The 14,421-nt window shown below is 41.9% G+C and overlaps 1 protein-coding gene across 1 annotated transcript; it reads right to left on the reverse strand.

The window, feature by feature from the left end:
* Positions 1-2,067: 2,067 nt before the first annotated feature.
* Positions 2,068-12,563, reverse strand: LAYN (layilin). Its single transcript, XM_075442548.1, has 8 exons — positions 12,176-12,563; positions 10,984-11,007; positions 9,527-9,824; positions 7,101-7,258; positions 6,698-6,736; positions 6,254-6,337; positions 5,721-5,814; positions 2,068-5,007 (listed from the first exon to the last, which is right to left on the reverse strand). Exons 1-8 carry the CDS (start codon positions 12,240-12,242, stop codon positions 4,650-4,652), a joined length of 1,122 nt encoding a protein of 373 aa, XP_075298663.1. The 5' UTR covers positions 12,243-12,563; the 3' UTR covers positions 2,068-4,649.
* Between the last annotated feature and the right edge of the window lie 1,858 nt (positions 12,564-14,421).

Below are 14,421 nucleotides of genomic sequence, written 5' to 3' on the forward strand. Positions count from 1 at the left end.
GCACACCGCAATGGCATTTTTGGCCTGAAAGTTCAGGTTACAAAAACATTTATTGATAACGCTGCTAGAGGAACTGCAGTCACAAAAACATTCTTTGTACATGTAGCCTTTAACGGCCATTGACGGCTTTTGCTGTGCTTCGAGGAAAATGATCCAACTGCTTCTCACCAGCACTGGTGCAGAGGAGCGCTTCCAGGCCGTTTTCAACCACGGGCTGAACGACACAAACTGTGGAGCACACATGCCCTCTTGTGGTTAGTACGGAATACTACAGCTGTGATGCTCTACTAAACGACGATGTCAAAGCAAAGAAATTATAGCATTACCTCGCCTTCTAATAACTTCGAGAGATACTGAACACATGCAACTGACTTCGCCTGAGCTCAGTAATCCAGCAGGTCAACAGACCAGGGCACACACTTCGTTGCCAAAATATGGCTTGACATGTTGATGCACCTGAGCTCCCAACATCAGGCTTGAGCTTTTCCCTCTCATTTCCTGTTTTTCAATGCCTAAAAGATGCTTAGTGCCTGCCGAAAAAAAGGGAAGAGACCAAGGATACAAGAGTAAAAGTAGATAGACATACAATTGCTTGATAAAAGCACACTAATTACTGCAGTAGAAACCCTGGACATTGCAAGCGCTCAGTGATGACTACTCTCCTATACCAGGATTTTCCTTTTCAGGAGAAACAGTTGCTAACTGGGTGTGATTTTCAAAACAGGGAGAAGATTTTTCTTTATTTTTAAAGGGATTACTTCTTTCAGGGCTTCATCTTGCACGACTGTCTGGTGGAGGAACAGTGTGAGACTGGCAGATACTCTGTGATACTGCAGATATGCAGGACAAAGCCATTGTGCACATCAACCTCACCTATATCATTCAGGAAGTGAGAGAAGCAGCTGTGGCAACTGATTGAAATATTTCTGTGTTTGCAATAGACAGCAAGAGCACACAGATCTAGAAATGTCTTCCTGTGTATTTATGTTGGCAGAGCGCACTCATGGCCATGTCGTGCACTCATTTCTGTTGTTGTTTCAGTCCCACATAAAACACTTTCTGGTAAAGGCTTTGGCACACTTGTGTTTCCTGGTGGCTTATGCAAATTGGTTTTGCTTCATTTTCCTATTTATTTATTTCCATGCAACGGAGAAGAGCAAAATTTTAGGGAACTCTGTCAAGAGCTAAATTAGTTTCAGATTCTTCATAGACAGACTTGTTTGGCAGCAAAATGTCGCTCTCCTGGAGCTGGAAATACTCACCTGCAGAGCAATAGGTGAGTAATATTTGTGTTTCTGCTTCGCAGGCTTTATTTGTGTGGTCATTCTCCCTCCGTTGCCTGGTCTCTGATCAAAGAAGAAAAAAACCAAAACCCAGATGGATCCAAACCCTGGAGTTTAGCAAATCCCTAGTGTAAAGCCAGACAAGGCAGATATAATTATTTGTGATCTTAACGATGTATTCTGAAAAGTTGGCTTCAGTAAGCATTTCACAGTGTCAAGATTGCCTCAACATGCACCTTTCTTTTAGCTCTGCATTACATCTTGTATGACTTCAGGCAAATCTCATACAGCAGAAGACTGGCACTTCACTACCACATCACATTTCTGTCCATCACAGTGTACACAAGGTATCCAAAACAAAGTAAATAGTCTTAATGAAAACATTCAACCAGGGAAAGGAGATGAATAGGAATCTTTCTTTGCCACGATACTGCAGGCTATTAAATAGGGATGATTGGCTGAGAAATGACTGAGAGTTATATGGCAATCTTCAGGATTGCTTAAGACTCCACTAAGTAAACCCGGACTGAGGATTTGAGAAGTCTAGACAGGGCTATAAGGCTTAAAAATTTCCTTTGTCTGTCTAAATCATAACACTGAGGACTAACTTCAGTGACCGGTAATTCTTTTTTATCCCAGTGAGTACTCCTGTGTTCAGAAGTCCTGTGCTTGACTGAGATCTATCGACAAAAGCTTTGTTGAAAAGTTGATGTAACTGCAACCAATATAGAATGGCAAAACTAGGGGTGCTGTGGGGTTTTTTTTACACATAGACAGATAGATAAACAGGAATTTACTATTTTTATTTGGCTTGTGAAAAGGTCGAACATGATTTGACAGAATAATTAAAAAAAATTACTTGCTATACGCAGGCCCAGGTACCAGAACTGCTCAACTAAAACGTATCTTTAGTCAAATAAATTTTTATACATAATGACTTCGTCTAGACATGCTTCAAAATTGCTGCAGAAATCTACTGGACAATAAAATTAAAATTTTGTCAATTACAAGGCCTCATTACTGTAGTCTCAAAATCACTTCAGAGTCACTCATTTTTAGATGCCAGGCATCCCTGGAAGCCTATGAAATGCCGTTATATCTGTTTTTCACATGGGACTGAGACACTCGGTAGTTAAGACGAGACTGAGACAGAGTACAGAGCTGAATCCAGACGGCCCCAGATACACGATAATGTCCCAAATGCTTTCTTTTATTCAGTGCAAATGTCCAGCTTCCCAACGTTCAACGTACTTGGTTCTCTATGTGGCACTCCTACTTCCTTCTCAGGTCAGTGGGGTACAAGAAAATAAAACTCCTGTTTTAAGGAACAGCTCCATTGCTGGAATAGTTGCAAACAGAGTAAGTGCAGACAAAGCAAAATGTGCTGGTTTACTAAAAGCTGAACATATTTGCCTTGAGTGTATATAAACCAATGTATGAAACAGCTGAGACATCAGATGAGACAGGACAGATAAATCTTAATGGCCTAACTTTGCAGTGCTTTCTACACTTTCTACACATCCACAGCTACAAACATGCAAAGATCCCTAGCAAGAAGCTGCACAGCTCTGAAAGCAAACCTCTAAGCATATTCATGACTTCAGTATTAACAGCTGGACTCAATTCACATAAGAAACTCAGACTATCTCTGCACTGAAAGAAATCCAGAGGCCACACTGCTGCTATCAGTACTTCATGGCCACTGACTTTGCCTTAGAATCTACCACTTGCTGCAGAACCTGTGCTCCAGACTCCGCATGTCTATTTAGCACCAATGTATTCAGGTAAGGACAAATTCTTTAAAAAGCAGAAAGTGCAAAACAATGCTGTGTTGTCTGGTTATAGCCTGAAGCAGCTGGGGAGCACAGGAATGGATTGTGCTTAACAACTTTATTAAATGTGCTGCAAATAACAGAGAAAGATAACAAACTGAAAAAAAACCTCTGTCTTTTTCCATTAGAGGTCAAGCCATGAACTACAGGCCACGACTTCTTTCCGAGGTAAATGGAAACGCTTCATATTCTTGCTTGTTCCTCGCACATAACAGAAAATTAATTTCATCTGAATTTATACCTAGTTTTGTGGCAGTTGCTATGCCCTGCTGCCATTCATTTCTGCTTCTCCAAAGGCGCAGGAAAATGGGAGGTATCAAACACTGGCTTCAAAATGATGCCTTAAAAACTATCGTAAAATAAGTTATCATTCCCTCATACTGTCAGAGAGGAAATTCCATGAACTATACTCAGTTCCTCACCTTAATATTTAATCTATGTACTGGAACACGTGAAGTCCCTGTAAAGAGACAACAGTAGTTTGTTATAACTGAATAGTGTGAAACTTTAGTTTACCTGTCAAAACGCTGTTTTTAATCCAATTCTTTACGTTCACCTACCTTCTCATAATTTCCATCTCTATGGAGCTTAACATCAGGATGTCAGTCTTCATGAAATTCAGTACATATCAAAGGCCCAAGGAGGAAAAATATCTAGAATAAAACTTCAATTGGCTATTGGTTCTACAAGACAGGAAATGGTACCCCATTTGTCATTTAGGCCAACTTAGCACACCTCTAGACAGCTAACCAGGCTGCTGTAATTCTGAGACCAACCAGAATGCTTTGGAGTACCCCATTCCCTTCTTTTAGCACTGCAGAGAAGTCCCTTGTTCCTCACTTTGCAATTCCTTTTCCCAGAGGGTAAGTGAGAGACCACAGTTAGCCTTGTGACACCAAAGCACTTACTGGGATTCTTTAAAAACCAACCTAATGGCACAAGTAACACACAGTTATGTGCTGTGACTCACATACAGTGTCTTGGTAGTAAGAACTAGGAGGGAGGGAAAGAAGCAGAAACCACACTATTCTCCTTGTGAAGTGCCTCTCAGTGTCACAGGCAGATTGTGAGGGAGGCAAACACAGCTGGGATATGGACTGACATGGAAACCATGACCAACCTACAACAATGGCAGCTTTCTTTGGGACACCTGTGAGAATCCAAATGTGACTAGTGATTGACTTTTGACTTTTAATGCCTTCAAAGATGAGTAGGACAGTTAAATAAATAGGGATTTTGGATTGTCATTTAGTTTCAAAGGTGTATCTCTAGAGCACAAAAATGAATGAAGAGTATTAACAAGCCATTCCTGGGGCAAAAAGGGGCTTGATGCAAAGCAAAATCTATACATTCTTTTCACTTTGGATCTTAAAAAAGCCATATTCTTTCAAAAAATAGAAGAATATAGGGACAATGTAAAATCAGGATAAACATCACATATACTATTATTAAAAGAAGTGCATAGGGAGGGCAGATTAATTTATATTGATATTCACTTTGTCATCCATATTCCAGGCTTCTTTTGTCCATTTCCTTAATATCCATAAATCTCATTCTCTACCCAGGCCGATTCCTTGCTCCTCCCTATATGGTCTCCACACAGCTCATAGATATCATTGGTCACAAAGCCACTTTCAGTACTGGCCAATGTCACAAAGCCACTTGTTGATGTATTCCTTGCTGCATCACCATAATCCCCGGAGAAGCTGTCAAGCACTTTATCTTCCTGCATATGGAAGGAAGAATTCTTAGTGTCAGGTCTGGTTCCACCCAGATCTGCTTCTGATTGCTTCTTGATTACTTTATAAATATCCAGATTTGGACTGTTCCTCCTGGGGTTAGACAGCCATGCATCTTCCTCCTTTGGGCTTGTATCTATTTGCTCCTGTCTCCTTAGGGATGGAGGAAAGAGGACAAATCATAATACGCTTTTTTACAGAGGGAAATACAAAACAGTACCACACCTCTCTTACATTAATTTAACATCAGCCCTTGAGGAAAGCTGACACTCAGAGCCTGGATAACATTTTTTACTACTTGCCGTTCCAGGTGTGGCAGCAGGCTGCACACCTGGGGCAATCCCATGGCAGGACCTGCTGAGGTACCCATTGCACCTTGCTGCTGAGGTGCTGAGGCAGCAAAACCCGACACTGACATTCCCAAAACCACAGCCACCATCCCCACCAGAGGCACTGTGCACACAGGGAAAGCAAGGAGGAGAAATTGGTAAATATTATTTGCTCCAAACGTATATCATTTTGTTTCTATTGCTAGATTTTTCACTTTTGAAGGGGATCTTCTGTTAATTCATATCTTTTCTTCAGTACGAAAACTTAAGTGCTAACAATTTTAAATCATCATCTTGTTTTATACTATTCCCTAATTACTATATGTCTGTGAACATAATAAAATGGCATAATGTGATTTACTCAAAATTTTCCTTCACAAGCAACTCTGCCTGGAGCATCCATGTCACTTTTTAAGCATCTATTTGGCTAAAAGCAGTCCTCTCCAGTGCATCTTACAGGATCCTGAAGCTAGCTGTAAAATGATTGTCAGGACAAGATATCACAGGTTCATTTGTTAACACAAAAACGTCACTTACCTCTTTGCAAAAAGCCCAAAACAGAAGATGGTTGTAATGACCATCAGGAGAAGCAGCACAGGAATAAGGATGTAGGCAAGACTCTGAACAGGTTCTAGGGGTAAAAAAGAGTTTCTGGCTTTTATTCACTTTCAGTTGCATTTGACATGCATAGAACTTCATACAAAAACTAACAGTTGCAAAAGGCAGCATCATCACAGCTTACAATAATAATTTTGTTTGTAATAGACTTAAAACCACAACATTAACAATTAAGATATTCAAAAGTGATTAAAAGAATTAAAAGCACCTTTTTCAGACCAAACATACTTTGCACAGCTTTAGATTTAGAACATTTTGGTAGACAAAGCAATCAGTTTAAGTTTGTACTGGAAAAGATTTGAGGGAAGATTTTTTTTCAGTTGTCTAAATTCAGTCTGCATTTAGGGTCAAACACTTCCAACTGAAATGTTGACTATTTGCAGCCACATGTGAGAAATGTGGGCCTGCATAGTTAGAGAGAGAACAGGCTAGCTGTTGAATGCACAACATACCTCTGGCTTCTACAACTGTCACATTAACATCTTTCTTATGGGGTTCTCCTGGGTATACTGGGTTCAAGGGTTCTGTTGCAACATCTGGAAAGAAGCAGCTTAATTAATATTGCAAGTGTTATTTGAAACACTTTAAAAACCACAGCATGAGGGTGAGAGGAGACTGGAGAGACTGCCCGCTGCAAAGATGTGTAAGATGTACTGGTAGTCTTTTGCTTAGATTTCTGCAGCATGACTGGCGGTCCCAGATACTGCATCAACAACAGCAAGACTGTGTTCCTGCAGAATGGATTATAGAATAGCACAAGGAAAGTGCAAACTGCAGGGAAGCTTCTTGTTCAGTAAGTTTTCAGTGAGTGTCCTTGACAATGAGTATAACAGAGTATTTCTACTGAAAGTTAGCACATAATTTAAAAAAAACCCAAACAAATATCTGTAACTTACCTCTTTGAGAATTCTCTATTGGAGCATTCGTTGGCTTCTCTAAAAGAAAAAAGATATGCACAGTTTCCTTATAAGCTTGAGTAGGGAGATGAAGTATACTGAATACAGTCTAATAACATGAACGCCCGTCTTTAGTGTTCTCTCTCCGTCAGACCCCATTTGTGATCTCAAATACTTTATAAAAATCCTCTGTGAATTCATGTAAATCACAAGGCAATTAGCTACAGATATTAGATACTGAGATTGTTTTCCTCAGGACTTGCATAAATGTAAAGATATCTGTCTCCCACCAGATCTTTCCAGCTAAGCTAAGGGTTTCCCTATCTGTTACTGCAATCTCCTCATACCTTCTCTTGGGGATTGGGAGACAGTTGGTTTTTAAAGCTACAGAATGACTCCTTACCAAGATAATATTTGCAAATGAAGTTATTTTTCATGTTGCATCTGTCATCGTTCCACTGAAACATGTAAGGACCTCCGACACCTGGTGGGGCAGATGGCTGGTGGTACATCACGACACAGATTTCTCTCCCACAGGATGGCTCATCTGCGTACCAGTTCCTAAGAAAATACAACAAACACTTCGGTTACAACTTGATGTCACTTTCCATGGCACTGCAAAAGCTCAGATGGGAATATAGCACACAGGGCACCACGGAGGGCAGAATCAAAGAGGATTACAGCTCAGCACACCCCAGCCTCACCCCTCACTTCCACTGTGTAAAAGTAGGAACAATAACAATACAATTATTTACAGTGTATCTTCTCTTTTTGGAATTCTTAATTTTCAAAGAAAACTCAGCAAGCAAAGGTGTTCAGCAAATATTAGGGAGGGAAGGGCTGAGTACCTCACTGCCTGAAACTCCTCTGCAAGGCTGAGCAAAAGCTCAGGAGAACTTTGACTTTCTCTACACAATTTTAGACCTGTGCAAAATCATCTATCAAAATTATTTTTGCTCTCTGGCCTCAGTGCCCAATGCCTGCAAAATTTTGACACTTATTTAATAAGAAAAAGATAAAGCTAAAGGTGGATCTGGTTTTCTCTGTATAGAAAAACACTAACATGGAAAAACCCTCTCTTGCAGATAATTTTTTTCTTTGGTAATCATAAACTTCATCACTGAAAAACTGTGTAGGCCTTTCCAAGTAGTACACAGGAAGGACGCTTCACTACTTAGCACTCTGTAATGCAATTGATACTGAAGAGGCATTTTATTCATCGCAGAGAAACACTTGTAAGATTGTGTCCCGATTTTGAAAAATGTTCAATACCCACTGATTTTGGGACAAGCAATGTTCTGCTTGCCATGCACTTTCTGAAAGCTGATCCACACAATATAAAGAATTCCAGATATACCTAGGTATTGAACATGGGAAAAACCCCACACATGTCAAAGCAGTATTTTTTCAATCATTACAGTGCTGTACTCCTCCCTCACTTCTTTCCTCACCTAGAGCTCTGCCTCGGCCCCCCCGCCCCCCCCCCCCCATCTTTTCCTTGGCTTCATCATTTAGCATAAATAAGCTGTGTCTCACCAATGAAAGGCAATAAAGCTATGTCTGTTTCTTAGCAGCATCATATCTGGTTCTAGCTTCCTGTAGTCTACCCCCAATCTGAATCACAGGATAAACTTTAATATATTTGAAGAGTACTAAAAGCAGTTCTGTTTTATCCATTCCTGCACAAAGCGACGAAAATTTCTTATGGGTTCCCAAAGCATAAAGTTCGCAATAACAAGGTATTTTTACACATGTTCAACATACAGAAGAATGCAAAGGCAGACTTGTCATAAGTATGACATGTTCGCATGAAATATTTAAGAATGTTTGGGTTATTTAATGAAATTTGCAGTTCAATCACTGTAAATGCATTAAGAAGTACAGCATAATGAGTGAACGTTGTATAGTTTGATTTTTTAAAATTACTTTAATCACAAGTACCTACCAGGAAAAACTCTCTTGAACTTGAAGTTCACTGTAGAACTGGCACCTCATTGCTAAGGCTTTCATCAACCTGGCAATTTTAGAGCAGATTTTCTACTTCTATACCACAGAAAAGCAGACCTTGTAGGCCTGGATCTAAGAATATCTTTTATCTAGAAAACTGTGACTCATGATTGAAATCAAATCATAATTTAGCAGAACTTTTGAGGCTAAACACATTTTGGTTCTATGCTGAACAGAAATGTGAAAGTAGTGAGAACAACTCCAGCAAACTTCTGTTGGTTGTAAATGTTGTTGCCTTTGTATTTTAATCACAGCAAATGCTGTGGTTCCACTTGCCTTAAGAAAAGAAGGTAGAAATTTAACAAGTATTGTGAAAACTTTAATTTTTCATGTCTGCAATAAATACTGCAGCTCTCCAATTTTATGGTCTGACAGGAAAAAAACGCTCTTCCTTCAGCAAGTAGAAGGGCCCATCTCTCAGGACACTGGGGACAAAACTTCAGAGCATCTGATGTACAGGAACCTTCAGGTAAAAGCACATATTTTGTACATGCCTAACTGGAGATTTTGAAGATCAGTTCGCTTGTTCTCCCACCTCCTTTTAGCAATCAAAATTATCAATCTAGCCCAAGCTAGACACTCCAGCTGTCTTATATAGAGCAACAAAGAGAGAGCAGGGTCGCTAGAGGGTAATTTGTCTACCCCTTACACCTTGATGGGATGAATCACTCTCCAGAGATCCTACCACTCTTCAGTGACTGCAGAAGGAACACAGATGACACCTGGGACAACACTGCATGATTCTTTGGAAAGAATCCTTTCTGATTGCTAAAGGCAGGTGACAGTCCCTGACCAGGTTGCTTCTCACTCACGGGTACCTACCGGAACTTGGACGAAGTGCCATCTGACCAGGAGTAGAGGTTCTGACACTCTGTACTATTGTCTACCTCCTCCTTTTTCCTCCTAAGCCCTATCCAAAAATCTCCATCAGAAGCTAAGAGACTCTCAATGAATTTTTCAATCAGTCTTTGCTCTGCTGCTGTTTCAACACTGACTAGATGTCCGCCATCAGCTCTGCAGGCAAGGTGTGCTTCTTCATAGCTGATCCTGCGTGAAGCATCATGAAAATAAACTATTTTGTAGCATGGTTGCTGTGTTCCACCCCGGCAAACTGTCTGTCCTGCAGAAATGGAAAGAAACCTGTTACAGAAACTGTGCCTGTTAGTACCAAAAGTGAATGCTAATACCTCCATTTAGTTGAGTTTTGCACTGTATGATAGTTTATATGGAAAATGCAACACAGGTAAAAAGCCTCTTGTATTACTGGACTGCCAAATGCCATCTCCAATGTTTTCTTACTGCATGTAACAGTTTAGGTTGATCTGCACAGCACTGTTCTTTCATGTCCTGCTTTTCTCACTCCCTCACAATTTTTCTGTGATTTGAAGGCCCTAGGAGTTCCTTACAAAGGAGCAATGCTGTGCCAAAGAGCAAGCTGACATGTGCAACCTTTTAAAAAGAGAGTTCCTTTACAAGGTTTCAAGGAGGCTTTTTTTGTTTGTTTGTTTAAGGAATTTAAATGGCTAAAATTAGAGACCCCCTTACCCAAGCAGAGGTAACAGTAATTTATCTTCTGGGGTATATGTGATAGTTTCATGGAGTATACACTGCAGTGCATCACGATATGTTCACACAGTACAATTGTAAGCATTGCTCCGCACTGCAATATTACTGACTGCCCAGGAAGTAAACAATGTCTGTTTTCAGACTCGCAGAAGCCAAAGTCTTTCCAATGCATGAAGCAGCATGGCTTATTTTGATTACAAGGAAAGTAAAGATCAAAATGAAAAGATACATAATCTAAAACCATGCACTTGTATGTTTCTCAGCAGAAAAGTCCCAATATTTAGACTGTGGAAACAAACAGTTTTGTTTTAATCAGTAAATGTTTCTTTTCAAACACACGACAGACACAATCTGCTAACCTACATGTAAAAACAGAAGAAAAACATTTAGCAACTTTTGCAATGTACTCAGAACAAATGAGATGTGAGGACAGGTCACTAGAAACCTTTCCATGGGATATATGCTGGCTTTTCTTTATTCTCATATGTTCCTGCATGGCCATTCTAAGAGTGAGAATTTAAACATCCTTTGTACTGGAATTTTTGAACAGTTAAGTACTCAGAATCATAGAGTCTGCTAACATTTTACACAGAAATTAAAACTGGCTGTACTGCAAAATCAGCATTTAAAAATACATCTCTAGGCATAACCTGTGTTTCTCTTGGTAACTTAACACTCATACAGGCTTGGTGAAAAAGGCAAAAAACCCTTACCTCTTCTGAGGATTATGTCCACTGCTATTGTGAAAGACATAAGAAAAACACAGATGGCACATTGTTATTAAAAAACTGCAGCAGCTGTCTAGAAATAGTGTCACAGACTGCACTTGTGTTCTTTTCTGACACACACTTTTTTTTTTCCCATTAACTGGCAGAAGATCTCTGTCTTATCAGCCAAACTTGCCATTGCTTTCAGGAAAAATTTATTGTAGTTGATTACTGTCTACTAAGACCAGGGATGAGTCAATTATATTGAGAAGTAAAAAATTCATGAAAAGAAATACTTCTCCAACCCCACAGCTGGCAGCTGAACCCTCTAACCCACTCCCACAAAAATCCTACTGCAGACAAAAGCATGGCAGAATTAAAAATTAACTTCTAGATACAATAAAACCATTTGCCTTCTGTTGGAATAACACGAATGTTTCACGGGTGACAGCGTCCAGGCTTTCTGCTGAATATACCAACCTATCAAGTCAGGCAGAAACTTCTCCCCAGCTGGCTATTCTGTGCCCTAAAACCAGACTAAACTACTAGTTTGGGTACTACATCCAAAAACACTGCTGGTCCAACCTTGAGCTGCCATATATCTATTCCTGTGGAAGGCATCTGAGTAAGCACCATTCCTTTGCACAAAACGAGGAGGACAGACTGATAATCAAAAAAGACTTTGTAGGGGAAGAGTAAGAGAACGTAGTGTTGGCTGGACACTCAGCCAGGCTGGTAGTTACCGCTGAGGGTCGGATGACAAGAGTAGTTCTGTTAGCCAGGGGGGCATTTAACATTCCTAGAACCGAGGCAGAAACGCAGCAGCAGGGTTTCTCATTGGAAGGGGAACATGAAACCGCACTATCGGCGTGCCTCCTTCACGACCAGGAACGGAGGGGTGCTCCCACCCAACGCGGAGGATGCGGAGGTCTCCCCAGGGCAGGGCTAGAAGGGGAAAATCACCGTACAAGGTAGCGCACACGCATCCTTGCCCGTGCCGTGCCCCAGGCAGCCAAACCCTCGCAGCGCAAGAGGGGAGCGGCCGGCGGAGCTGGCGCGCCCGCTCCGGGCCAGGCGACGAGTCTCGGCAGGGCTGCGAGCCCCGTACCCGGCGCCCCGCGCTCCCCGGCACCCTCGGCGCCGACCCCGCTCCGCGGAGCCGGGCGAGCGAAGGGACCGCCGCCGCGCACCGCCTTACCGCTGAGCAGCCGTGCCCCCGCAGCCCAGCCCAGCGCGGCGGCGCACAGGGCCGCGGCCGCCAGCATCGTCCCCGGCTCCGTCAGCGTGCGCTGGCCGGCGGGCCGCACCGCCCGGCCTCATGCGAGTGGCCCGCGGCTCGGCTGCCGGGCGAGAGGGAGCGAGCGGGGAGGAGCCGTCGCAGCCTCCCTCCCCGGGCTCCGGGCCAGCGGGCCGGGCCCGCCTCAGCCTCTGCGCGGGTGGAAGGCGGCAGCGGCGAAGACCCCCAGCCAAAGCCCGGGGACGGGAGCCGCTTCCCTCGCTGCGTATCTCTCCTCCGGAGGCACCGGCGCTGAGCCCGCACTTCTTCTTGCTGCCCCCGTTCTCAGCTACCCGCTGTGCCACATTTCACACACCTCATTGCTTCTGCGTGCTTCCCCCGGCTCCGGCTCGCTTAACTCCCCTGTCCCACACATAAACGACAAGGCGTGAGCACAGGAGACATCTCCATCCAGCACAAAGTACGAGAGATAGAAACCACACCTGCAGTCCCTGAAACCAAAAGGCAAATCCCTCCCCATGCTGATGTGCAGTTGCCTTTAAGAAACTGCTTCAAGGCTGAAAACAGAACACGGGAGCTTTGTTTCAAACATTAATAAGCGCTGACCCTGCTTCCTGGTGGCTGGGAAGCTGGTGTGCACCTGTTTCTCTCCAGCTAAGATTTTAATGGCTCAGACTCTAAGAGCTTTTCCAGGTTGCAGAAGGCGTAGAACACCAAAAGGAACTAATACAGGAGCTTTAAGAGCTACAGTTTCTGCTCAGGTACTAGCTGGGGTCGATGTTTTAAAATAGGAGATTAATGATTTTATGAACTACTTCAAGCCTAGACCAACTCTTGGGAGTCCAGATTGAGAAACTATTTCTTGAACAGATGAAGATCCTTTAAAATATCATGAAGATATTCCTCTCCAGGTCACCAGAAGTCAGGAATATCAGAGGCAGGTGTTGGAGCAGAACTAAGGCTAGGGCCTTGCAGCATGTGGTACCACATCAGTGGTGTTCCAGAACTGAACTTTCACATCTCCTAAGTCATTGGTGATCAAGGTTTGGATTTAGTAAGTAAGTACGCACTTGAGCAACTTTACAGACATGAGCAATTTAACTGGTTTCGTGAGCTAGGATGAGGATTGATATTTTGGTGACACAGATTTGCATTTAATTTCATGTATTTTAGAAGACAAAATAACTCAAAATGAGGTATGTCCATGAAAGTGACATATGTATTTAACTATTTCCAAACTGTTTAGTAATATAATTGGAAATGTCTCAAATACAGGGAAGAATCGAGCATCTGAACTGTCTAGCCTGAGCTGTAAGACTGAAGTCAAGCCTTTATCAAGCCAATTTTCATCATCTTGAAGCTCCACTAGTACATTCTTTCTTTGGAGAACTTTGGACAAAAGAAATCGTGCCCGAGGAGTTTTTTTCTTGTTTTGAAGACCAGAGTAACCAAAATAATTACAGTGTTTCTAGAAGTTAAACAAAACCTCACATTCTTTACAGCTGTAGGTACTTTTGTGACACAGCTTAAACCTCCCCTCCTAATCATTCTAGCAGTCTCTCCTTTTTTCAGCGTGTTTGTATTCTAAATCCATTGGAAAGCATTTCTGTAATGGCTCTGAAGGGAAAAAAAAATCAAATACATCCACGGCAAGTAGTAGCAGCATTATGAACATGCTTTCTTGAAATACTGGTGAATAAATATTCTGCCACTTGCATTTTACAGCCTCTCCCATATCAAAAACATAGCTAAGGAATACACTGTCATACAACAGCAGCATAGTGATTACCAAAGATTTTGCTAACTTCAACAGGAAAATGGCAGTAGCTGACAGAAGCCTTTGCTGATCTATTTTTAGCAAAGGTCAACACAAGCATTCAAACCCTATGTATAACACTTGATAACAAAACTTAGTGTCTTTGTTGTGCACCCTTGATATTACTAGCCACAGACTCTACCATTTGACCTGGTTTCTACTTTTGTAAAGAAATGTCCTAACCTAGCCAAAGCAGTTGCTGTCCATTTATAACTTTTGTAAATATAGCATACACAAAACATATATAATGAATTTAACAGCCCCTTCAGATTATAGAAATGTGCCATTGGAAAGCTGTCTAGTAAGTTCAGAAGATTTCAAACCTTTCAAGTCAAAAATCCCAGGACCATGGATACCCACGGAATAAAACTCTACGACTGCCCATGTACAT

This window comes from Opisthocomus hoazin, chromosome 24 (genome assembly GCF_030867145.1).
Source record: "Opisthocomus hoazin isolate bOpiHoa1 chromosome 24, bOpiHoa1.hap1, whole genome shotgun sequence".
NCBI lineage: Eukaryota > Metazoa > Chordata > Aves > Opisthocomiformes > Opisthocomidae > Opisthocomus > Opisthocomus hoazin.

Coding starts and splice junctions, on each gene's coding strand:
- LAYN (XM_075442548.1), bottom strand. CDS start 12,242: ATGCTGGCGGCCGCGGCCCTGTGCGCCGCCGCGCTGGGCTGGGCTGCG. Junction 11,008..12,175: donor GGGGGCACGGCTGCTCAGCG/GTAAGGCGGTGC, acceptor CTTTCACAATAG/CAGTGGACATAATCCTCAGA. Junction 5,008..5,720: donor TTTGGGCTTTTTGCAAAGAG/GTAAGTGACGTT, acceptor TCCATCCCTAAG/GAGACAGGAGCAAATAGATA.